This window comes from Meleagris gallopavo, chromosome 1 (assembly GCF_000146605.3).
Source record: "Meleagris gallopavo isolate NT-WF06-2002-E0010 breed Aviagen turkey brand Nicholas breeding stock chromosome 1, Turkey_5.1, whole genome shotgun sequence".
Lineage (NCBI taxonomy): Eukaryota > Metazoa > Chordata > Aves > Galliformes > Phasianidae > Meleagris > Meleagris gallopavo.
This window is the reverse complement of record NC_015011.2, coordinates 43,696,078-43,721,264: the sequence shown is the minus strand read 5'-3', so window position 1 is coordinate 43,721,264 and position 25,187 is coordinate 43,696,078. Positions and strand designations below refer to the sequence as shown.

Genomic DNA, 25,187 nt, shown 5'->3' with positions numbered 1-25,187 from the left:
TTGACAGGAAATTCTGGTGATTAACAGTCATGGCAACCATAGAGGAACTGGCCCATCAAATTATTGAGCAGCAAATGGGAGAGGTACATAAATTTTTCATCATATTTAGGAGACATTGAATAATAAAATGGGCAGAGTAAGATGTAAAAACCAAAATCCCAAGAGAAAATAATTTTTAGTATACTCCAGGCTTCAGGAGACCCTAACATAGAAGATGAACTTACTGTGTCCATCTTAAAGTTATACTGCAAAATCTGTCTTGCCAAAGTTTCCCCACAGCATTGAAGCTACAGAAGTGTTTTCAGTACGTGACAAGCTGCTCAACTGTGCCTTTTGGACATGTAGTGGTCTTCAGAGAGCTGCCTCATTGTGTAATTGCTTAGCTTACTTTCACTTAGGAACTTTACCATCAAAGTCATCATTACAGAGCTTTTACATTCCAATTTAGGAATTGCTTCATTTGTTGTCATTTTTGTTCTTATAAGTAAAACTTTGCTGTAGTCAAAGGGAAGACTGAACTCTTGTTTCTGCTGACTCCTGTTTTTCATTTTTTGTAAACTATATTCAGAGTCTGTGTACTGCAGCCAAAGAACTTCCAGAGATGTATAGGCAGTTTAGAAGTCTGAATACTGGGCATACATACTTATCTAGAAAATTCCATCTTTAGCACTGCTTTAAATTAGATAGGAGCAGAAAACTTTTGCTTATTAGCTTGAAATATCCACTCTTGGTTCCCTGTCTAGTACTGTAGATAAGATGAATTTTCATATAATTTTAGTTCCTCTCAGTCTTGATTTCAAATGTAACAGTTGGAGATATGCTGGATGGTAAATCTATTTTGTATAAATTCTTATGATTTTTACTATTGTAGCATCTGAGAATTACTAAGGCAATTGTAATTTTTTTTTCTCTCCCTTTTCCTCTTTACAGGGGGGAATGGTGTGTCTAGTGTAGCTTTGTTTTGGTTGTATAATTCCTTGGGGAAGTTTAGGTATGGCTGTAATTCCTGTTTCTTGTGTTTTGGAAACTGGGGGTTAGTCAAAGCTAGCTGAAGCATGTGTTCTAGTTGGAGGAGAGGATGGCAGGTTTAAATGATGATGCTTAGCTTCTGTGAGAATTGTTCTCAATTTCATGACGTGGTTCCATGAGAGAGCTGATCTGGTGTCCCAGTGCCAGAAGAAGGGGAAGGTTTTTCTGTGTTCTGCACCAGCATGTGGCTGATACAAATGGAAGATTTTCTGCTGAAGTGATGAGTTGATAGGTTTGGAGAAGGATCTAATGGGTACTGGAGGCAGTTTAAAGGAGATGACTGGTAGCCATCTCTTCATACTACTCATCATCTTTTGCTGAGTTTGAGATAATTCACATTTCTACATCAGGGGCATGTTACTTGATTCTTCTAAGAAATTCATTTGATCCATGAGTGTTCAACCTTTTGGCTTGCCTCAGCTACATTTAGTGAATAGAAATAGAAATTGGGCCCGCGTATATGTAGGTCACACCAAAAGTAATGCCTCCCATTTATTTCCGTGGAAACGACTGCCCTGCCAGAAAGGGCTTTTGAGGGTAAGGTGGATGAAAGCTGGACGTGAGGCAGCAATGTGCCCTTGCAGCCCAGAAAGCCACCTGTACCCTGAGCTGCATCAAAAGAAGTGCGGCTAGCAAGTTGAGGGAGGTAATCTTGCTCCTCTGTGCTGGTGAGACCTCACTTGGAGTACTGCATCCAGATGTGGAGTCCTCAGTACAGGAGAGACGTGGAAGAGAGTCCAGAAGAGAGCCATAGTAATGATCCAAGGAATGGAACACCTTCCTGTGAGGACAGGCTGAGAGAGCAGGGGCTGTTCACCCTGAAGAACAGAAGGCTCCAAGAAGACCTGAGAGCGGCCTTTCAGTACTTGAAGGGAGTCTCTTAAGAAAGAAGGGGTCAGATTCTGTGGCAAGATCTGTTTGATAGGACACGAGGAAATGGTATCAAACTAAAAGAGGGGAGATGTAGGCTGGATGTAAGGGGAAAGGTTTTTACAATAAGGATGGTGAGGGACTGAAACAGATTGCCTAGAGAGGTGGTGGAAATCCCTACTTCGTTGTCCCTGGAGGCATTCCAGACCAGGCTGGACCAGGCTCTGATCACCCTGATCAGCTGTAGATGTCCCTGCTCATTGCAGGGGAGTTGAACTGGAGGGCCTTTAGGGTCCCTTCCAACTCTTAAGGATTCAATAATTCTGTGATTCTGTTTTCAAATTCCTTTATCAATATGGAAAGCACAGCTCTGTATTCTTTGCTGTGCCCTGTGTTTAGCCAACATATCTAAATGGATACAATGATTTGCCATCGCTTCAGTCAGCACTGCACAGCGCTGCCCTCCTCATGCCCCGCTTTCAGTCAACACAGCACTAATAGCACACTGACTGACTGGGCTCTGCAGGGTAGAGCCACTGCCTTTCCAGCATGGGGAGGGGGTGGGCTGCCTCGCCAGCCATGCTGAACCGCATGCAGCCTGTGTGCCATGAGTTGGACATGCCTGATGTCATCTGTGGTTTCGTATGCTAGATATATGGTACTTTGTTTCCATAAACCTTTCAGATAACAGAGGAAAGTTGCATATTTGTCTAAACAGAATCTCCCTTATACAAACAAAATATAGTCTTTAACAACTTGTGTGGTTATTCTGATCAGTATTTATGTATTTATTTACTGGACTGCAATGAAATGGTTATTCTGTATAAGCTGTCAAGCTGACGTTGTTTTTAGGGGATAATGGACTTTGCTTTTTACCACATGTAAATTGTGACACTTAAGGGAGGAAGCATAAAGCCGTTGCAGAATACGTAGCTTATTTTGTAAATAGGGACAAGTTTGCATAAAAATCTGTTTGCCTGAAAGTCAGCAGCACTTGTGCATGCAGTTGGAAAGGCTGATGTGAAATTTCTGTGTGTGCAGGTACCTCTTACAAGCTCTTAATGTTACTGTAGAGTGGACTCTTTTTTGTCCTTTACTTAAGGAAAGTGAACGAATTGGGACACTTCTGAAAGTGTTCCCTTGCATGAAAAATGTGGTATTTTTATCAGGCAGTGTTCCAAAGTGTTTTGGGTGGTAGTTTGGCAACCATTTATTTTGGTGGTGCAGGTGACTTAAGCAGCATGCCCCTCTACCCCCAGCAGATTAATCCCACTGTCTCCTTTAGCAACCTGGTCTAGAGGGAGGTGTTTCTGCCTATAGCAGAGGGTTGGAACTAGATGATCTTAAAGGTCCCTTCCAAGCCAGACCATTCTATGATTCTATGATTCTGTGATTTGCTCTGATGTATCTGCTTCTGAGCATTGTGGAGATCTGGCCTGAAGGTTTGACCTACACTAAAAATAGCCCATGTCTCTCTTTTGCTGCACTGTTTTTTGACCTTCATCGGTGTCACAGAATCACAGAATGTCCTGTGAGTGTCCTGTTCCAGATCAGTGAATAACTAAACAACGCAACGAAGTTGAAGGGACAGGGTCAAGTACCTTATAACAGCTGAGACTGGTGCCAAAAGCAATTTCTAGGTAAAGCTAAGTTAATTGGAGTTTATATCTCTGCTGGAAGGGAAAGTTTTGCTTCCTACTTTTTCCCCTTCAGCCTCAGAAGCTCCAGTCTTCTTGCCTCCTTCCTTATGCTGACACTTCCACTCACATGGTGGTGCGGTAGCACAGTCAGGAAGCTGATTCAAGAAGAGCAAAAGTGCTCTTAACCAATCATGAAATAGTACAGCAGATGTGGATATATATTCCTTATACCACTTCTGACAGAAAAAAAGTTGACTAGGAACTTTTTTAAGTGAATGTATTTTTAAGTGAATGAATTTTTAAGTAAATGCTAGGAATTACTATTAATAGAGGAACTGCAGGATGTGACGGAGTTTTGATCTGTATAGCCATGCTGCAAAATGCTAGGGGAGTTACTAGGGACAAATAATTAAATCCAAAGGTATCTGTAAACTCTGTCTTTTGTACTGCAAAAAAAGCCCCACATTTCTGACTAAGCCTCTGTAGATGGCAACTGTATTTATTTTTTGCAGGCAAATAATCTAGTGAATAATAGCCACATACATTTGACGATAGCATGTGAAGAATTTTTTAAAATTACTGATAATTATTAAAGCACTTCCATAAGCTGTATCTGAGAGCAGAGGCTTAAATTTGTTGTTGGATACAATGCTTGCTGAACTTGTGTTTTTAATTGATAGGTTCTTACTTTCTCCGTAGTTCCCCAGCAGAGAATTCTGTTGCTTTGGTTCTGCCCCTCTAAGGCTCTGTGGAGCAAATAGAGCCAATTGCTGTGTCTCCACTCCAGAAATTCTTCAGCTGCTTTATATAAGCCATTCAGATAAAAATATGTTAGTTTAAATGTAATGCAGCTATGATGAAAGGTACTGTGTTCAGTAAGTGTTTCATGAACACCAGCAGTAATAATTCAGAAAATACTCGGTCCAATGGACTGAAATGGATTTGTCAACAACTGTTCTGCTCAGTGTTTCTGAATGTCTAACTGAAAGTATTTTTAGAATGGCTTTAGAACGCTGCCATGAACAGAACTTCTTAACCAGCAAAATTACACTGTTGAATTAGATTGAATTAGATGCAAATGCAAGCAGTTGTGTTCCTGGCACAGTAAGTGTCACCTCTTTCCTTAGCCTTGTGCAGAGAAATCAGAAGCTGATAAAACCTTATGGTAGTACATCCATTAAGGTAATATATCTCTCCTTAAGGTATCCTACCCACTGCCAATCTGTTACATTTATTTATTCTTTCTAGATTACCCATTCCCAGGGAGCTGTTACACAAACACTAATGGATGGGGCAGCACAACGAATACAGATCGTCCCTTCAGATTCAGGCCTCTCTTTACCACAGCGTATACAGGTATGCTTCATCCAATATATTTTAAAAGCAATAATGAAGTCTTTATTTTCACCAAGTTTTGTTTATGGTCCTTCTTTATTTGCTTCATTTTATTGTCTGAAGTGCAAATATTCAGTTCTGGATAGCAGATATTATTTATTTATAAACAGGAAAAAAAAACATTCTAATGCTTGGGTTTTGTTTTTTTTCTTTTAAGATTTTTAAAAGGTACAAAAATAATAACTGCTAAATAGAAAAAAAATGTTATTCCTAAAACTGTAATAACATGCTCTTTAAAAACTGAATACTTTTTAGATTTGGTAATTCAGCTGAGTTGTTGGAACTTTTCAATATTTTGGAGCAGAGATGGTAGGAATACTGCATCACACTGTTGATACATGTCATGGGAAATGAAAAGGCTGTCTAATCTCTGAAGTGCATTAAAGGATGCTGGCTTTTGGCCATCACAAGCAATGTTGTACATCCCAGTAAGCTAATTTATAGCCTCACCTGGTAATAATCTCCAATTCAAGTGAGGTAGGAGTTTTTTGGCAATGAATGTGAGTATTCAAACCACGATAAACACAGATGTGTATATATAGAGGTTAGCAAGATTTGGGGGACGAGATTTTATATTTCATTCCTTAAAAGTCACTGCAAGTCCTTGCAAGCTTTTTATTTTTAAATTTCCTCCTAGGGAAAAATATCAGCTGCAGAATAGATTTTAAAGATATTCCGAGATAGGTGTTGGTGCATACAAAACCACTATTTTGTGAGCCAGCTGCTACTATGGCCTTGGCAGCCCTTAGTTTTGCTGCTTCACTCTTCAGTGTTTTTCACTGTTTTTTCCTGTTTCAGTGCATTGCATTTAAGCTTTGCCCTACCTTTCAAGATTCTTCACAGGCACCCCATACATGATCCTGTGTTTTATTTTCCTGTACTCCGGTCCTGGTACCAGTCTTACCTATCCAGTAGATCTTTTTTTCAGGTACCTCCAGTCCTTTTAAATGGTTCATGTACAGCTGTACCTTTAATTAATTTATATTAATTAAGTGCTGTCTCTTTATACTATTTCCTTTGTCACTGTATGTATGCTGTTGTTGTGCACCACACAGCTGTTCAATCGCTCTCGCAGGTGGGGTGAGGGAGAGAATTGGTAGCAAAATAGAACTGTGGGTTGAGATAAAAACTATTTACTAAGACAGAGGAGGAAAATGGTAAGAAATATGCGATGATAACAATATATATATAGCCATAATACAATTACTTACCACCCACTGACTAACATTTAGCAACACCACAACTGCTTGCCAACCCATGGCCCACCTACAACACAATGTCTCACCACTCATCGACTGATGCCCCACCAATCCCTGAGCAGTGGCTGCCCCCAGCCCTTGTAGTGCAAAGCTATTTAATGTAATTCCAGTATCAGGGCCTGAGTGCAGGGTGATGTATAAAACCTTTATTGTTGAACAGCAAGACAGTTTGTTGTTTCAAAATCAGTGTCAGTTGTCTAAACCCTTGTGTCAGCTTTTGGAGCAGGGTTAGGGTGGAAGAGAGAACTACATTTGGACAATGACTATAGCTACTGCAAATATTATGCACATAGAAGAACTATTTATAGGGACAGTTTTGTTCTGGGGATCTTTATATAGTTTTTGATCATCACAGATAGCTGCAAGATGACTTGTTTCTATTGCTTTGTCCCTTGTCTTTTTTTTACCACACTCAACAATTCTTGCTTCAAAGTGGATGGCAAGTGCTTTGGGATAATGGTTTTCTTTTGATATGTTTGGGACGGCACTCGGGAGAATGATGTCCTTCCTGTAGTAGGCATCTACAAACATGGCAGCAGTATAAATAATAACAAACTCAATAGGAGACAGAAATCAGTGACAAAAAACTCTCGACAAAGCAGAATTTATAGTGAAAAGTAAAAAAGCTTGTACAGCCAAATGCATCTCAGTGAAGTGTTAGATTAGTTTTCAGCTTATAATTAATATTTTTTGCTTTATCTGGTTATTCTTAAATGCATATAAAGAAATATCCAAGATCTTGAAATTCAAAATCATGATTAAAATATACTTTAAAACATATTTCAGTAGTTACTCTTTTTAGGGCATGTTAGCACTTTGTTTCTGTGGTCGTTTCACTGCAGTAGGCAGCTCAGCACTTCTGTACCACTCTCACTGAATCCTCCACAAAAAGATGGGGAGAAAACACGATGGAAAAAAAAAGCTTGTAGGTTGAGATAAGGATGGGAAGATCACTCTCGAGATATTGTCACAGGGGAAGCAAAGAGATTAATGTAATTTATTTGCTACTGATGAAAGACCACAGCAGTGAGAACTGACAGCCAACTGAAAACACCTTCCTCCCCATACACCCTCTTCTTCCTTCTCCCTTCAAACAGGGAAATGCAGATTGTGGTCCATAATGGTACGTCTGTGCCATCCTCCGTGGTCCCTCTCTCCACTGCTCCACGTGAGGTTCCTCCCACCAGATGCCATCCTTCCCAAACTGATCCCACACGTGCTTCCCACAGGCTGCAGCTCTCCAACCATTGCCCCAGTGCAGCTCCATACCATGGGGCCTGCGCTTCAGGCACTGCCCACACGGGTCCCACCATGGGCTCCTCCATGGCTGCGGGACTCTGTGTGGTACCCATGGGCTGCCAGGGGATGCCCTGCTGTTCTGTGGGCCTCTCCTGTGCTGCGGGGAGCTTCTGCTCCATGCCTGGAGCACCTCCTGCCCTCCTCCTGCACTGACCTTGATGGCTGCAGGGCTGCTTCTCTCACATTTTCTCACTCCTCTCTCCCAGCTGCTGCAATGTGGCAGTTTTTCCCTTCCTTATATCTGCTCTCCCAGAGGCACACCCGGCATTTCTCCTGGCTCAACTCTGGCAGCAGTGGGTCCCTTTTGGAGCAGCTGGAGCTGGCTCTGATCTGACACGGGGCAGTGGTGGGCTCTGCTTACAGAGCCATTCCCTGCAGCACCCCGTTACCAAATCCTTGCCACCTAAAGCCAACACATAGAAGAGTTGGATGTCATGTTATTAAATTTTCAAATCCCTGTTTTTTTTTAAGCTAGTGCTCTGTGTTTCAACATGTTTTTGATTATTGCTAGAACAGTAACAGGATTATTGCAATATTTAATTTATTGAAATTATATTCAAACAAAAGTCAAAATACATTAACAGGCAAGGCAATGAAGGAAAAGAAAAAAATTACTACCTTAACATCAGGACTCTTAAATGAAATAGACACAAGAAATACATTTTTAAACAGTCAGTCCTGAGCTATTATATTCCTGCTTTATAGCACGATCTCTTTGGCAACACTGAGTTTCACATTATTAAGAAACATAATGTGTTGTCTTTGGGGCCAGGTGGATTTCCCTGAGAAGTGGTTTTCTTTTCTCCTCTGATTATTTTCTCTTACCTCAACATTTAAAGTACCTGAATTCAGGCTATTATAAGGTTGTTATACTTTGAGTTGTTCCATTTTCTAAGTCCCATTGAGATTCAGGTGGAGTTTTTGCAGGCATCTGACTGTAAGAATTCTGCTGCAGACAAACTGCTCTTAATTATTTAAACTGCTGTCTGTTACATCTATCAGTTGTCACACCTGGAGAGTACAGAAAGCTTGTGTGCAGATTGAATAGCTCAGTATAGATACTTGCATAACAATGTATCCACTGTGTCATGCAGTGGAAACTATGTGGGCATCCCCCTTGAATTCCAGGAAGCAATTTGAAGAATTAAAAATGTTCAGCAGCAGTGAAGTGAACAATGTGAAGTAGAAATGGCTCTTCTGCTGTATTTATTCACATATACATAACAATTGTAAAAATAAGAGGCTGGACTATAAGCTGTAAATCAGATAATTCAGCTCATATATATATGATAAATTCAACCTGAGCTTGGAATATGTTGTTTTTAATATACTTTGTGTAAACCTAACTAGATAAAGTGTATGCTTCTCTGTTTTCATGTTTACTTTTGCACTTTGAAATTTTGATAGTGAAACAGATCTTCAATATGAGTACCTTTTAAAGAGCAGGTCTAGATATTCAAGAAAGAGCACAGTGTTCTGTGTTTGACTTTGTACATGCTTGCACCCAGTTGAGGATTACATGCACTGGATTTCTCTTGATCCCAATGGAGTAGAGGTGTTCGGAGGTGGGGATGGAAAATTGGGTAATTTATTCAGTAACATTCTGGGTGATAGTCAGAAATTACATGAGAAATAAAGATTATGAAATGAAAAATGGAATGTGAGGAATAAGTTAAGGAAAGAAAGGAACTGAAAGGGTAAGGAAGTTTACCTTTTAAGGAATCAGAAAGGAACTGAAAGAGGAAATAAAGGACTGCTGTAGTCATTTTGTGGCCCAGAATGCGTGGATGTCTTTGAAAACCGAATGGAAAACCCTTTATTCATCATATTAGTAACTGCTATGGGGTTTGTGTCCTGCCATGCTACCCTCAACCCCAATCTCGTGACAGCTCTAATCCTTGTTTTATATTTTTAGCCCTTGGAATTTTATAATTTTAGCCTAAATAAGCTCTTTGCAAATTAAAAAAGAAGTTGGACACCTAGAAGTGTTATTAGCAAATTTGATTGAGTTAAAAAATAGTTTGCAGCAAACAGTCACTGCAGAACGATTCTCCTTAATGTCTATACTAAGCCAGGCACTCTGACATGAAGGCTTTTGGAGAGAAAGGCAAGAAGTGATAAAAGTGAGTTTTGTAATGGAACATATATGGATTATTTTATCCAAGGATTATAATCTTAAAACAAATTTTGCTAAAAATGGGGGCTTACTGGAGAGTTCTTTAATAAAAGTCTGCTATGTTTGTGTTTGAAAATAGGAAAGATGGAAAAGAAAAACCCAAACCAAAACCCAGCAGCCTGTAGGTTTGTTCTTGATTAAGAAATGACACATGAAAATTAGTTTATTGGTTTTAAAAAAAAGAAAAAAGTGTCTGGGAAAGAGATTCTGTTTTACTTGCATATTTTATTTAGGAACATATATGTAAAAAAAAAACAGAGCAAAAACCCTGAAGCATAAATTGTTCATAAAGATGCAACAAGATTCTTTTGCTGTTTGATACTTTTCTTTTTTCACTTTGAAGGGTACAGTTGGTGCTGAAGGGTGTTTCTTGTGAAGCACCCCAATATGGAAGGTGCTAAGGGCTGTGCATGGCATGCAGTGAGTCCAAGAGTTGAGATTTCTGAGAACCTTGTGGGTCTTAGGGCTGAGTTACACACACCTCAATTTCTGGATGCTGTAATTGTCAGCAGATTTGGCAGTATTGTAAAAGCATTGGCCATTTATAAAACTTGGATTTTAATTCAGGTTTTGATTTCAAACGTAAGCGTGACTTGAGTGCATTTAAAAGCAAGTGAAAATCCAAGATTTTGCCTGAGTTTTTGTAACTCTTGTGTGACAGAGGGGAAGACAGTGCTGCTTCACAAATGTTAAGGGCAAAATTCCAGTTTTCTTCAAGTGCCCAGGCTGGGCCCCAAAGGTGATCTTAAATTACCATAACAATTTGAGATAAATGTATTATTAGATTGTCACAGATCAGCAGACGGGCCAGAAGATTCAGATTGTTACAGCACTTGATCAGAGCTCAGCAGGCAAGCAGTTCATCCTAACAAATCATGATGGCTCTACCCCAAGCAAGGTGATCCTTGCCAGACAAGATTCCACTCCAGGAAAAGTTATCCTAGCAACTCCAGATGCTGCAGGTGTCAACCAACTGTTTTTTGCATCCCCTGATATATCTGCACAACACATCCAGGTAGATAATCCACTTTATTTCATAATTTTGGTTCAAATGGAATAAGAAGAGATGTTTTATTTCCAAATATGTATGTCTGGGTTCTCCTTTTTTGAGGTTTTTATATTTTTTTTAATGCTCTACTTTTCCTTGCATTAGGAGTTAGCATCGCTACTTAGAAATTACAAGGAAAACAAATTTTTTTGGTAAACGTACTGCTTTAAAAATATATATCCTGGCATGTGAGATTAGAAAGAATACTGTTACTTTTATTGTCATTTCCAGCTGTACCAACAGTCCTTTTTTACTGCTGCTTCATTGACTCTCCCTCTATATTCACATATTGAAAAAACAATCTTTTCATCCTTGTCTTCATCACTTGACATTTCCTTCTACTTGTTTTCCTTTTCATATGCCATTGTTCATACACTGTCCACTGCTGTGAGAATTGTATTCCAAGGCAGTTTCTCAGACTATGAGTAGGGAAGATCGTTACTCAGCGGCAGTGGGAAAGCAGCACTAGTGATTCTGCATTTACAAAACCCAAAATGGTTTGAGGTTGTCAGTAGTCAGGGTTGTGTCTTCCTAAACAGATCCACGGTGCTCTTTACTCCTGCACACACTGTATGTGCTGCTTCCTTAGTCTTCATACTCCAGCTTTCAAGTCTTCTGCCCCATATCCCCAGCTGAGCAGTGTGCAATGGCACTGATTCCAAGGGTGTGAAGACTATGCACAGAAGACCTGGGAGATGTGAGCTCCTTCTGCGTGAAGTGGGGTATTAACTGCACTTCAGCTAACACATAGTTATTGCATGTTGATTTATCCATGTACATTTATTGTGATGGTAGAATACATTGGTGTGGCTGTCCAGGTGACAGGAGGGTAGCTGCCATCTCCTTAGTGCCATGTTTTACACCTGTACAGTGGCCAGAAACGGGTGCTTAAGTAAGTGTTAAAAACTGTGAAAGAAAATAATGATCCTTCTGAGCATATCCTTTCCATTCCATTAATTGATAATTTAGAAGGACCTCCTGACCTGGAGATTGCAGTGAGGCCTTCTCTGATAACTGCCACTAAAGTTAATGACTTCTTTGTTATTTCTAAGAGACCATTCTAACAGACCGTTTGTGTCTTGGTCTGTATAATAGCCTATGGCAATAAAACTAAAAAAGTAAAAAGATTCTATTGCTTTTATAAATCACTGTCACAGCTCCTTCAAGTAATCTCTTTTCCCAAAGGAAGAATCCCGATCTTTTACTTTACTGCTTTTCTGGGAGCCAGTCCACAGCTCCGATTCGCATGTTGCACGTGTTGTGCAAGCAGTAGCAAAAAGCAATTCAGTTGAAATTTCAGCCTGTGTCTTTGTGTTTTAGGTAAACTTCAACAAAACCTTAAAATAGTAGGGTATGATCTGATGTAATCCTCAGAAGAAAGTTATTTTCAAAGAGAATTTAAAAGATGAGAAGTGTGCTACCCTTGTATAAAGGCTGAGGTATTGAGGGGCAGTCTGGATAAAAAATTAAAAGCTGTAGTTTTGATTGTACATTTTGGGCAACGTAGGAGGGTCTGAGAAACAACAGGATGTGCTTTCACTTCAGTTAGATTGTTCTATTGTCAGCTAGTATATAGTTGCAGAGATTGTATTTCACTGACTTTCAGTGAGGATAAAAAATAGTGCCATTAATGTGCTTTTCAACTCCATATTCTTTCGGCTCTTCAATGCTTTCTGTCCTAAACAGTCTTTCATCTGCAGTTTTGCCTTTCACTTCATTCTTCTTATTTCATGACCTTCACTTGAAATACTCATTCATTTGCTATGCAGAAAATCTCTTCTTTATTGCATCTTATCTTTACATTGACACTTTGCCAGGCTCTTTCTCCCATCATCTGTTCCACCCTCAGTGGCTCTTCATCTCAGTAAACAAGTTTATTCTACATGTTTAAAGTCAGTTGGTGAGTTCTGTGTGTCTGGGATTTTTATCTCCTCCTGTGCCAAATTCTGTAGTCCTTCCTTACATGGAACTCACAGCTTCAGGGCAGCAGGTTTCATCTATGGAAGGACTTAAAGTTTGTTTACTTATTTTATTTAAGGTCATGAATGTGTGTAACAATGGGAATTAGAACAAAATGAAAGGTTAACATTCTTTTAACTTGCCGTGATTATTTTTCTTAGGAAGATGTTATGTTGAGAGAAAAACATAATAGGTGAATTTCTGAGACAGCGTTATTAATAAAGGCTAACTAGAAAGAGAGAGACTTGTTAAACATTCCCTTATATAAGCCTATGCTGTTTCCCAAACAAGTGATTTCTTAATTTTCTCTTTGGAAGATGAGGTACCTTCTCTTCCAGAAGGTTACCCTTCTTGTTGTCAGAGGTCTTGTCTTGAATAAGCGCAGAGAGAATGAGGGTGTCAGACTTCTCATTAAGATGCCGTAGAAGTTAGAAACTCATAACATTTCTGAATTATATCACTTTTTAATTGGAAGAATGTGCTGTTTTCCACTTCATGTTATTGTCAAGATGATATTTGCTTGCTGCTTCTTGTTGTGATCCTTCGGATTCCTTTTTTGCATTGGTCATTTTTCTGTGCTTTGTTTATCTCATTGAGATGGATCTTTTTAAGGTCAAATGGAAGACCACAGTGTCTGCCCTGTAGTGCTGTGGTTCTGATGTGCTTAATGACACTTTTCAGGTGCCAGAGAGAAATGAGTAAGACATGAATGTAGTCATAATGTCAAACTGTTACTGAAAACTAAAGCATGCACCATTTGATAATTCATGGCACTGTTTAGAATTCATTTTCTATCGGCCCACCATCTCCGTCTATTATTAAAAAAAAAAGAATTGACAAATCAGAATGTAGAAATAACAGCCTCTACATGGCAATCATCATTTACATTCAAAAAATAATTTACACTCATTAGAATGTACATACAGAATTCAACAAAAGGTATGTATTCAACAAAACGAGTACGCAGAGAATAAATGTTTTTGAAAATGTCAGCCCGTTTTCCAGAGGTAATATTTAAATAAATCTTGAATTCTTTTTGGAAACATTACAGGTAAAACTTTGGTTCCATCCACTGGGAGCACAGTGCATGGCAGGTAGCTCTGCTCCTTAGTGTCTATGAAGGCTGTAAAATGTAGTCAAGAAAACCTCATAATTTGTTGATTTGGTCCCTTATCTTAGAAGAAATCACAAAGGTGATTTACTGTAATATTTCTTGACGGTGAGAAAAATAAAAATGACATTATTTTCTACTTTCTTTCAGATTTTAACAGACAACTCTCCCAATGAGCAGGCCCTAAATAAAGTGTTTGATCTGTGTGTTGTGTGTGGAGACAAAGCATCAGGTATTTCACTTCCTTTTTTTTAATAAGGTAGTGCAACTTTATAACAACAGTTTAAAGTTCTTCTTAAGGGATATAGCAGTTTGCATACACATAAATAGATGTATGTACATGCACAGAAAAGATAGACTGCCTTTTTCAGCAGGGAGTTAAACTAAATGTTTCTTTAATGTCTGTGGGTGGGACTTGTTTACTTCTATTTTACTTCAGAAATTCAATATGTTTTCTACCAGATAATTTTTGCCTTTTTTTCCTTAGGCTAATACGTTTTATTTTGTATTGTAAAAATTGGCTGAAAAAATGACTTAGGTGACTTGCTGTTAAGAGCTTTTTGTTACTTAAAAGGAGATCATGCAGTGAAGTGTGTTATTGTTGTCAAGTCAGAAACAGGTGAGAAACCTTTTAATTATTTAAAATATGAAACCAACAGGTAAAGAAGACATTGTAGGTATGTGAAAAGAAGTGCTAACGTGAGATTTCTGTGGGACAGCTCATTATTTGAAGAACCACTCTTAGAACTGCAAAAATGCATTATAGTTCCAGTTAAAAATGAACAGTGTATTCACTGGCAAAATAGAGTGCTAAGGTAGGAAAAATGTTTCATGCACTAAATTTTGCATAATGATAACAAGAGATTGGAAGGAAGTGTGGTGGGAGTTCTGTACTGAAGAACTCTGATGCTTTTCCAGCTGTCTCCCACATTCCTCTTGCATGTGTGCCTGCCACCAGGTATTTCAAATCTGTCAGAGCTGACATTACTGAGAGGGTAGAAGAGAGCTGAAATTACTTCTCTTGGAAGGGAGAGCTGAAAGCTCCTTTCTTTTTTCACTTGGTAACGCAGTGTAAGAGAAATGAGATGTTAACTTGGCTCTTTACTTATTTAGCTACAATTAGACTATGTAGGGAAAATGATTGCTCCCTCAGAACATTCTTATGCTTTATCTGGTTGAAATCTGTGTGATGATCCTCCAGCAATAATATTGAAATGTGATAACTGCAATTAAATACTTCCTTTTGGGAAGCAATGGGAATGGAGGGCAGGGAAGGGAAGTAGATAACATTAGGATTTCATCATGAAAGCCAGTAGGATGTAGCAGAAACTGCTCAAAAAGAAAACAATCTTCCTACTGAAACCAAATTTAGCTTAAAATTGTAGCTCCTCTAAACGTATGTCAGATTTCACCCTTCACAAAATAAATTTCTGCCAAATATAGGGTGTAAGATGATAAGGTAAACGTAAGATCTAGCTGGTGTGCTCCAACTGGGAGAGCTCCTATGGATCCCCAGCACAGGGCTGGAGTATACCATGAGAGTGAGCCCAGGAGCAGTTTATTCTGGCCTGACCCATATATACTGAGCCCTGGTAGTAAATTTAGGCAGAGCCATGATTTCCTGAGCAGCTGTAGGTGCTTCCTACGTGGTAAGAGCTGTTACACAAACTGCTCTGCAGACACCTCCAAACTGAGTGCAAGAAGCTGCATCAAAGAGCAGGTGAAGAAAGAAGGGGACAGACTGTTCAGCAGGGTCTGTTGCGATAGGATGAGGGGGAATGGTTTCAAACTAAAAGAGGGGAGATTTAGATTGGAGATAAGGAAAAAGGTTTTTTATTGTAATGGTGGTGAGGCACTGGCACAGGTTGCCCACAGAGGTGGTGGATGCCCCATCCCTGGAGAAATCCAAGGTCAGGTTGGAGGGGTTCTGAGCACCCTGGTCAGCTGTAGGTGTCCCTGCTCATTGCAGGGCAGTTGGACTGGGTGACCTTTAAGGGTTCCTTCAATTTCAAATGCAAAGCCCAGGTGCTTTGCAGGATGGATATTATGAATATGGGTACATGTGAAAATTTACTCACCAGCCCAGCTGCTATTAAAATGTTACACTTAGTGATATTTTACGTATGATGCTTTGTAAATTTCATACTTAGTCCATGTTAATACGGTTCTGATAAAGGAATCTAGAAAACCTAGAAACCAGAATTTCTGGAAATTTCAGGCAGAAAAAAGTTTGAGAGGAATGAGGAAAGAATGTAAAAATATATTTTCCCTTAAATTAGTTCATATTTGAAATGTATTTCTGTAACATGCCCTACACAGGTCAAAGAACAGCCTTGATGCCTCCACAGTATGTATTTTGAGCGTTCGTAGGTGATTTTGGTTTAATTTTTTTCTTCAGGATCATAGGATTGTCACTGTTGGAATTGTCAAGAATGCCTTAATCAGAACTTGAGCTTTTCAGTTTTTAGTATTTAGTATTTGTGCTATGGAAGAATCAAAGCAATTTACTTATGAAAAACAGTTAAACTCGACTTTCTGTAGTACATCCTAGCAGTGTTAGTATGCTAGTATTATAAATTAGAAAATTCACTACAGATTTTTTTAAAAATTTGATCTAGCTCCATTAATTTATTACTCTCATTCTAGAGTTTTTACTGAAAGAACTACTGATGTAACATGGACTGTTAGGAAAGTGAAAGGTGAAAGCAGAGCTTTGGAATTGTCACTTACTGCTGACAAATATGATGTTTGCAGATTCCATATTTCCATTAGCTATAATGCATAAAATCTATACAGCTGAATTTGTAATGAGCAATAGCAGGACTGCACTCCAGGGGCATTAAAAAAATGGAAAAGAATGTATAAATTCAGAGTTTATTCTGTGTCGTTGCCAACTTGTTCTCTTAGTTTTTTAACACTGCTGTCAGGAGGTTCAGCAAGAACTTCATAAGCAACTTGGTTACTTGTCCTTTTGAGATATGTATCCTGGTGAAGTGCTTTGAGCTAGAAATACATTTCACTTGTATTTTTGTTGTTCTGTATCCATGTGATTTAAGGTCTGTAACCTATGGAGGAAAAACGAGAGAAAAGAAAATGTCTAAAGAAGAAGAGATGGTACGGTGTAAAATTAACGTTTATGTTATTTTTTTATGTTTATGTTATTATTTATGTTATTCCGAAACCAGGACGTCACTATGGAGCAGTAACTTGTGAGGGTTGCAAAGGATTCTTTAAAAGGAGTATACGGAAGAATTTGGTGTATTCGTGCCGAGGAACAAAGGACTGTGTCATTAACAAACACCACCGGAATCGCTGTCAGTACTGCCGGCTGCAGCGATGCATCGCCTTCGGAATGAAACAAGACTGTAAGTCTGGAAAAATACCCATAATTTCAGCTGGTTGGTTGGCTAGGTTGTGTTTTTCCGAGTTATAACTATAAACACTCAAAATTGTTATTAAAATTGAAGATTAAGTAAAAAGGACCAAAATAAGGAACATTTCTTAGACTGTGATTTGTGATGTGACTTACTAGTTGCGTGCTGTTTTATTAGCTGTGCAGTGTGAGAGGAAACCTATTGAAGTGTCAAGAGAAAAGTCTTCAAACTGTGCAGCTTCTACAGAAAAGATCTACATTCGGAAAGATCTTCGCAGCCCATTGGCTGCAACTCCAACTTTTGTAACAGACAATGAAACAGCAAGGTAAGTGCATTCTACTGTAGACAAGCTACCTCTGTTTCTTGAAATCACCCCAGAACTGACATGCGTGCTATTTTGTGCCAGGTCAACAGGTCTGTTGGAATCAGGAATGTTCGTTAACATTCAGTCTGGAATTAAAAGCGAGCCTACAGTGCTGATGACTCCAGATAAGGTATATGATGACGTGACTGATGTATGAAGTGCTTTTGGTTTGATTGTTATATAATAGTGTGCGTAGGGATGGAAGGTTGTTCTGTTTTGCTGTTGATAAATTCAGTTTTTAAAACATTGCCCAGTGTTGCTGATGTCTCTCTTCAGAAGAATGCTGTTAGCCCTTCATAGAAAGAATGTGAAAAGCTCTGCAAAGCAAATGCCTCCCTCCTTTCAGACAGCTTTAAGGGCAGCTCTATTTTTCTTTGTATTTGGCAATTCTGACACTTAGAGGTTTTTTGATTCGAATAGAGTAAGGCATTTGCAAAATCTCACATGGCTCTGGCATTATCACAGTGCATTTCAAAAATATTGTTAGTTTTTTCCCCCTATATTGTTTTTCTTCTTCTTCTCTTTTTTTCCCAAAGCTAATGAGAGCTGTCTCAGTAGTGATCTTTTTTCTAATGTATCTCTGAGCTGGCTTTCCTTTGTTTCCATTGTGTTATGGGTACTGATCCACTAAAGTGATGTGATAATGGCCCTACATATGCACAGTAGGAAGTTTTTGTATTTTTCTAGCCAATATTAAATCGCCTCATACTGTTTTTGTGCATTTTGCCTCCTTCTGTCTTCAAAATTTTACTACTTTCTTGTTTATGCAAAGAAGGAAAGAAGATGGTAAAAAATGTAATCTAGTGCAGTCTTATAATCCCAATGATGGACTAGTGAGCGGAGATGCTAAAATTTCTCCCTGTAGCTTGCATCTATAGCATTCTTTCTGAAAGCAATAGATAGTTGTTACTTGTAAAACCAAATGTCTAAATATTTCATATTTTAGAAGCAGTGCGGTGTCTAGCTGCTGCATGATGGTTACACATTTATTGAAAGTAATAATAATAAAAATAAAATAATAATTAAAAATAATAAAAATAATAAAATAATAATAATAAAATAATAATGAAATAATAATAATAACAGGTCTATTCTCAAGCACAGTTCTTCATTAGTGTATAAGAGTTCTTTTGTTTCAAGTTATCTACTGCCAATAAGAAACAATTAAAAGCTGTATTTTTCTCTTAGGTCGAAGCTTGTCAGGGAGACTTAAGTACCCTGGCAAATGTGGTGACATCTTTAGCAAACCTCAGTAAATCCAAAGATCTGTCACAAAGCAGTACAGAGCTGTCTATGATTGAGAGTTTAAGTAATGGAGATGGATCCTTACCTGAACTTCAGCAAGAAGAACAAGGAAGTAGTGATGTTACAAGGTAAAGCGTGTTCCACTTGTAATGTTACCCTTCTCAAGAATATCTCTGTCAGTTCAGAGATAATTAATTAAATTATCATGGTTTAGGTGATTTGCCTGCATCAGAAATAATAGTAACAGCACAAACTCATGTTAAGGTTCAGTCTTGTAAGATTCTCCCAAAGGGAACCATAAGAAAGTTCAGTTAGAGACAGAAAATACTTCTAGTTGTTTGTTCAGTTTGGATATTAGGCAAAGGCTCTTCAGCAGAGGGTGGAGGGCATGGCACAGGTTCCCCAGGGCAGTGGGCACAGCTTCAAGCTGCTGGAGTTCAAGAAGCGTTTGGACAATACTCTCAGACACAGTCTGATTTTGGGTGGTCCTGTGTGGAGCCAGGAGTCGGACTCAATGATCCTTGTGGGTCCCTTCCAACTCAGGAGATTCTGTGATTCTGTGAATTTCAACTTAAATCTTTCAGCTGATGTTAAGGAGGACCAAAAGGTAAGAATAAGATGTGTTCAATTTTTGTACTGTATTCTTAGTATTAAGGGAAACTGTTTCTTGAAGATCTCATCTGTAAGTAGTTTATTACTTATAAATGTTAATTGCCTTAAAAGCTCGAAAAGCATTTTATTTGGAGGCAGGAAAACTCCAAAATATATGGTTTTCCTTATAGTCCAGTCACCTACTCAGTGTAATGTCAAGCAGAGCACATTTGTTCTGCTCCTTTCTTCATACGTGCTGCTTGTAAAGTTGATGTGACCTGTATTATAGCTGCTGGTCTGGACCTTTGCTGTGTTCTCCTAGTTAAGTAATATGCAGTGTAAGGAGTACAATTATGCTGTACTGATAAACATCAAATGGCTGTTCATAAAGGTGCAATTAATAGTAAGGTTGCATGATAAGCTTTAATTTCTTTGTTTTCAGGTGCTTGCTTTTGTTCAGCTTTAAAAATCCATCTGTGAAAAGCCATCGAGTTCCCTCAGCCAGAGTGTGACAGAGCTCTGACTCAGTGTAGGCATGCCCTTATCTAGTGGGTAACTTCACAGATTTCCGGTGGGGACTTTCAGTTCAAATACTCCTGTAAAAGGGAAGTTGTTAACCAAGCAGAAAGTACATTTTTAATCAAATCTTTGATTTCCTTGCCAGGCCTTGTGCCAGCTTGATCTTAGTGACACAGATGTGTACTGACAAAAATGAGTTCATGGGATTTCAAAAAGCGGGTTTTATCTATCAGCATTTTGCATGCATTCTGTTATATTCCCTTGCCTGCAGATACAGTAGTTAAGCTTTCAGTTTTGCTGGCACAAATTTAGTGTATAACTTTGTTTCAGGTATTCTGCTGCTTTTATGTTATAATGTTGCATGCTTTGTCCTCTGATGGCTTCATTGGCGATGTTTGAATTTTACAGCTAATCAGAAGGCCTGTCACTTGTCTGTGACTGAGCTCAAGAAGAGAGAACCACAGTTGTTTCTAACAGACTGTCAAAACCACGGATTTTAACACTGATTGTACCTTTTTTTGTTACTTAGTGAGCCTTGTTTCTGTAACTTCAAGGCAAGCTGTAGTCTGGATCCTCTTTTCCTTAGTGTTTTATATTGCAGCCATTGTTCATTTTGAAGCATAGCATATGAAGGGGAACCCATAGCATGAAACTGTTGGGAAACAGAACTTCTGCAGGCTTTCTTCTGCAAATTTAGGAGGAAGGAAGGAGAGGACTCTTTGAAAGCAGACTTTCAAGAATAACTTGGAAGAAATGTAAATGGACAGATGTGGTTACAGAGTGTACAAGCCCAACACATTCAAAAAGGACCGTTTAACCTAAACTAGAATAATATGTAGACACATAATACTACCTAGTGGGGAGATCTTGTTCCTGGCTTACATTTCTGTTCCTGCTACATGCAAGAGCTCTGAAGAGATCCTATTTTTCTTAAGCAGCTGCCACAGGGCTGCTGGTTTTTCCTATTATACCCAAGAGGGAGCCACACGAGACCTGAGACTCAGATTTCCTCACAGGAAACAGATGATGTAACTTCAGAGCTTACCCATGAGTGTCTTCCCTTTATGCCCACCTTTGACATATTTGAGATGGATAGCTTCCCAGGTACATCTGTGGTGCCCACTTGGGCATGCCTCAGCCTCCCTTCTGTGCAGAGACCCAGAGGGTAGGACCCAAAACCATTTTAGCTCATTTACCATCACCTGAGACAGCATCAGCAGCTAGGTATTGTGTTGTTTCTTTGGATTGTAAATGGTTGTATTGAACACAGTAGGCATTTAGATTTTTTAAAATTATTTTTTAGTGTATTAATGAATGTAAATAGCAAAGGAGTATGGAAGAAGAGAAGGTAGGTAAAGTTCTACTTCAGAAATCAGGAATTTTGATTGGACATTAATTCAGTAATTTTAGATTCTGTGGCAAAAACATATGCATTCAAATTGAGAATCATTTCCACACCTGTATGCACACCTGTAATCAGCTTTTGTAAAGCCCTTAGACGTCCGTGTGAGATTTTCTTGTGCCAGTGTTCAAATGATACTACTATCAGAGTATGTCATCTGCCTGTAGGCAGTAAACAGGGCTGTGTCTGTACACAGATCAGATTTGCTTCTCAGGTGTGTTTGTGCACAAATTGGATGTGTTATCAAGCAGGGAAATAAAGTCGTACATCTGTTCTGACCTGGACAGGCCGGAGAAATGGCCCATGAAAACCTAATGAGGTTCAATAAGGCCAAGTGCAGGGTGCTGCAGTTGGGTCAGGGCAATCCCAGGTATTTGTACAAACTAGTGGACAAGAAGCTGGACATGAGCCATCAGTGTGCATTTGCAGCCCAGAAGGCCAACTGTGTTCTGGGCTGCATTAAAAAAGAGGTGTCCAGCAGGGAGCTACTCAGCTCTTGTGAGGCCCCATCTGGAGTACTGTATCCAGGCCTGGGGCCTCCGGTACAGGAAGGACATGGAGCTCTTGGGACACGTCTAGAGGAGAACCACTAAGATGATCAGAGGGCTGGAGCACCTCTCCTATGAGGAAAAGTTGAGGGAACTGGGCTTGTTTAGCTTGGAAAAGAGAAAGTTCCGGGGATACCTCATTGTGGCCTTCCAGTACTTGAAGGGAGCTTATAATCAGGAGGGAAAACAGCTGTTTATGCGGGTGGATGGTAATAGGATAAGAGAGAATGGTTTTAAACTGAGACAGGGGAGGTTTAGGTTAGATATCAGGAGGAAGTTTTTCACACAAAGGGTGGTGAGGCACTGACATGGGCAGCATAGAGAGGTTGTGGTTGCCCCATCCCTGGAGGCATTCAAGGCCAGGCTGGATGTGGCTCTGGGCAGCCTGGTCTGGTGGTTGGCAACTCTGTACATAGCAGGGGGGTTGAAACTATTTGATCATTGTGGTCCTTTTCAACCCAGGCCATCCTATGATTCTATGATTCTCATTCTGACATCCACAAGTAATGTTAGCACTCATGCCTTGGTCTTCACAGAAATCACCACCCCACAACAAAGGATACTTATAATGGTACCGAATGAATGTGAGTGCTTTCTCTCATGTATTTAGATGTTGTTTTCTCAAATTATGTTAAATAACCTAACTGTAACTGATTACTTTGAAGCTTATTTACCTTCTGCTTGTGCTTCTTAGAAGCAAAAATCTCCAAAATTTACACACGCAGTAGTTGTTTTTAACAGCAGTCTGATCTTTCTGTGCTTAAAATGCTCATGCCAGCACTCTCAGTAAACACTGTTTAAGAGATCTCAAAAGACAAACTGTGATTCAGCAGCACAATCAGTATGTCAAAACTGTGAATTTGTTGGCAACAAGTGTGAACAGGACCTGCTGCTAATTTTATTGCTTCAGAGATTGTATAACTTGGAGTTTTCAGTAATTTTACTTGGTTGAGTGTCAGTAAAAGTACATTACTGTCTTATATTTTCCATGTCTGCTTATTTGAAACATACTTGTAACTACAGGTTACAGGTATGCAGGTTCCTCCTAAATTGAAACTATCTCTAAGGTGAAGTTTTCTTGTTTTCTTTTATTTTTTCTTGATCTTACAGGGCATTTGATACTCTTGCAAAAGCATTAAATCCTGCAGAGAGTGCAGCGTGCCAGAACTCTGAAAGTGTTGAGGCCAACGTGCAGCTTGGTGGTGGAGAAACAAGCATGAATATCGTTGAAATAGAGGGGCCGCTACTCAGTGATGCACATGTAGCATTCAGGGTACTTAATACTTTTTTATCGTTGGCTATTTCTAACCATTTTAACATCGTAAGACAAATTAATGATCTGATTAAGTCATCTTTTGAATTTCTCTGAAGGGTAGCTATTCAGGTATTGCCATTCATTGCTGATGAATGCAGGGCTTTTTGTTCGCTAGTTGGCTGTATGCTTGGGAGAATCGGCAGCTCTCCTCACCATTTCTTAGCACAGTTTATTTTATTGCCTCTTACCTTAAAAATACGATTTGCATTAAACTGAAGTTTTGTGAATGCCCCACTGAAGGTTGTAGATGCCCCGTCCCTGGAGGTGTTCAGGGCCAGGCTGGATGGGGCCCTAGGCACCCTGGTCTAGTATTAGACACTGAGGTTGGTGGCCCTGCGTGCAGCAAGGGGGTTGAAGCTGGATGATCCTTGGGGTCCCTCCCCACCCAAGCCATTCTATGATTCATATGATTCTATGATTAAACACATTTTGGTCTCTCATATTTCCAATGCAAATGTCAGTTTTGTTTTGTTTTAAATTCTGTTACAAACTGATTTCTGAGGATAAAATTTTGGGTCAAATCCCCCTTCAGATCTGCAAGTGAAAGTGGTGGTGTTGTTATGTTTGTATTTTCTACATACTTTGCTATATTTTCTAAGCTACTTTGTTCTAATTGCAGCTCTTCTTCTAAAGCTTCTATACATATTGTCTTAAATGTTTTATTTCAGGTTCTTCATCTCCTGGTGTTCCAGACATAAATCCTTATCTAAGTTAAGATTAAAAATTTTTTACTGTCTTGGTTGCTTCGTAGTCTCTTTAGGATATCACAATGTGGCTAGTAAGGAGCAAAAAAAGCATTTGTTCTATTTTATTTGGGGATTATCTCATGGTTATTGAAAAAAATGTTACTTTTTTCCCTTTAATCCCAGAAATGATTTTTCTTATTATGTTTCATACAGAGAAAGCATAACAACTGACTTGCACTTTTTTTTTGTTTTGTGCCAGCTCACCATGCCTTCTCCTATGCCCGAATATCTTAACGTTCACTATATCTGTGAGACTGCCTCCAGGTTGCTTTTCCTGTCCATGCACTGGGCACGTTCCATTCCATCTTTCCAAGCTTTAGGGTAGGTGTTCAATTACTCTATTTGCTCATGTTAAGATTACACGCTTTTTAATTTGTTATTTGCACTGCCATCTTTGAGGACTTTTTAAAATATAAACCAGTTTAATAAAACTGTTGTATTGATCTTAAACACAAAGGTAAATTCACTCAATCAAAATGATTCCCAGCTTCACTTCAAATCAAATATTTGGTTGAGTTTGGAAGAAAAAAGGAGTAGATTCATATGATCAGATGCCTGCTCACTGTCCTTCTTTAATCAATTTTCAGTAAGTAGGACTTCCTATCATTTTTGAATAGCACTCCCTGAACTTAAGATGCATATCAGTCACCAAAGAGAAACTCCATTCTGGAGCTCCAAAAATTGCTATCTTTATAGGTGTGTTAGTAATAATTTTGCATTTAATAAACAGTATGAACAACATGCTAAGTTAATCCTGAATACTTGCTGAGCCTCAGTTTAGTTGCAGAGGATTTTCCAAAAACAAATGGTTGCTATAGCCAGAAAGTAATTGTTATTCTCTTTACAGTTCGTGCAACATTCTCTTTTTATAAGCAGAATTTGGTGTATCACTAAAAATTCTGAAGCTATATGTGGTACTACGTTGCTGATCATCTTGAAAAAAGATCCCAAAACAGCACAAGGAAAACTGATTTTTATTACTTTCAGAAACCAAGATCAAGACTGTCATCCAATAAACTGGCTCTGTTACAATATGATACACATCTATCAGCCATGATACAAAGGAAGCACAAAATCATCTTGTAGATCAGGATATTCTATGTTCTTCTTTAGTTTAGTATCAAAATAGCATCTGATAGTGGTAACAAAGAGAATTCCTGTTTATAGTGAGGGATTGTCCCCTTTACCAGAAATCTTAGCAGAGCTTGGATGATCTGTATTTACTTAGGTGCTTAAGCCAAATCATTCTACATTGTTTAAAATATTGTATTGTGTATGACTGAAACTTCTGTTTTGA

The 25,187-nt window shown here is 38.9% G+C and overlaps 1 protein-coding gene across 8 annotated transcripts in view; it reads left to right on the top strand.

The window, feature by feature from the left end:
* Window positions 1-25,187, top strand: part of NR2C1 (nuclear receptor subfamily 2 group C member 1) — a 52,791-nt gene that overhangs the window by 12,939 nt on the left and 14,665 nt on the right. For 5 of the 8 annotated variants that reach the window (XR_793078.3, XM_010709283.3, XM_010709275.3 and 2 more), the window contains 10 exons: window positions 8-83; window positions 4,788-4,895; window positions 10,453-10,683; window positions 13,937-14,018; window positions 16,972-17,151; window positions 17,338-17,485; window positions 17,567-17,654; window positions 18,713-18,897; window positions 22,940-23,102; window positions 24,090-24,211. Coding sequence is in view for 7 of the 8 variants with exons in the window: in XM_010709283.3 (XP_010707585.1) it covers window positions 30-83; window positions 4,788-4,895; window positions 10,453-10,683; window positions 13,937-14,018; window positions 16,972-17,151; window positions 17,338-17,485; window positions 17,567-17,654; window positions 18,713-18,897; window positions 22,940-23,102; window positions 24,090-24,211 (1,361 nt within the window). In the remaining variant the exon portion in view is untranslated. The remainder of the gene's footprint in view (window positions 1-7; window positions 84-4,787; window positions 4,896-10,452; window positions 10,684-13,936; window positions 14,019-16,971; window positions 17,152-17,337; window positions 17,486-17,566; window positions 17,655-18,712; window positions 18,898-22,939; window positions 23,103-24,089; window positions 24,212-25,187) is intronic. The other 3 variants (XM_010709292.3, XM_010709287.3, XM_010709296.3) reach the window with 2 other exon arrangements.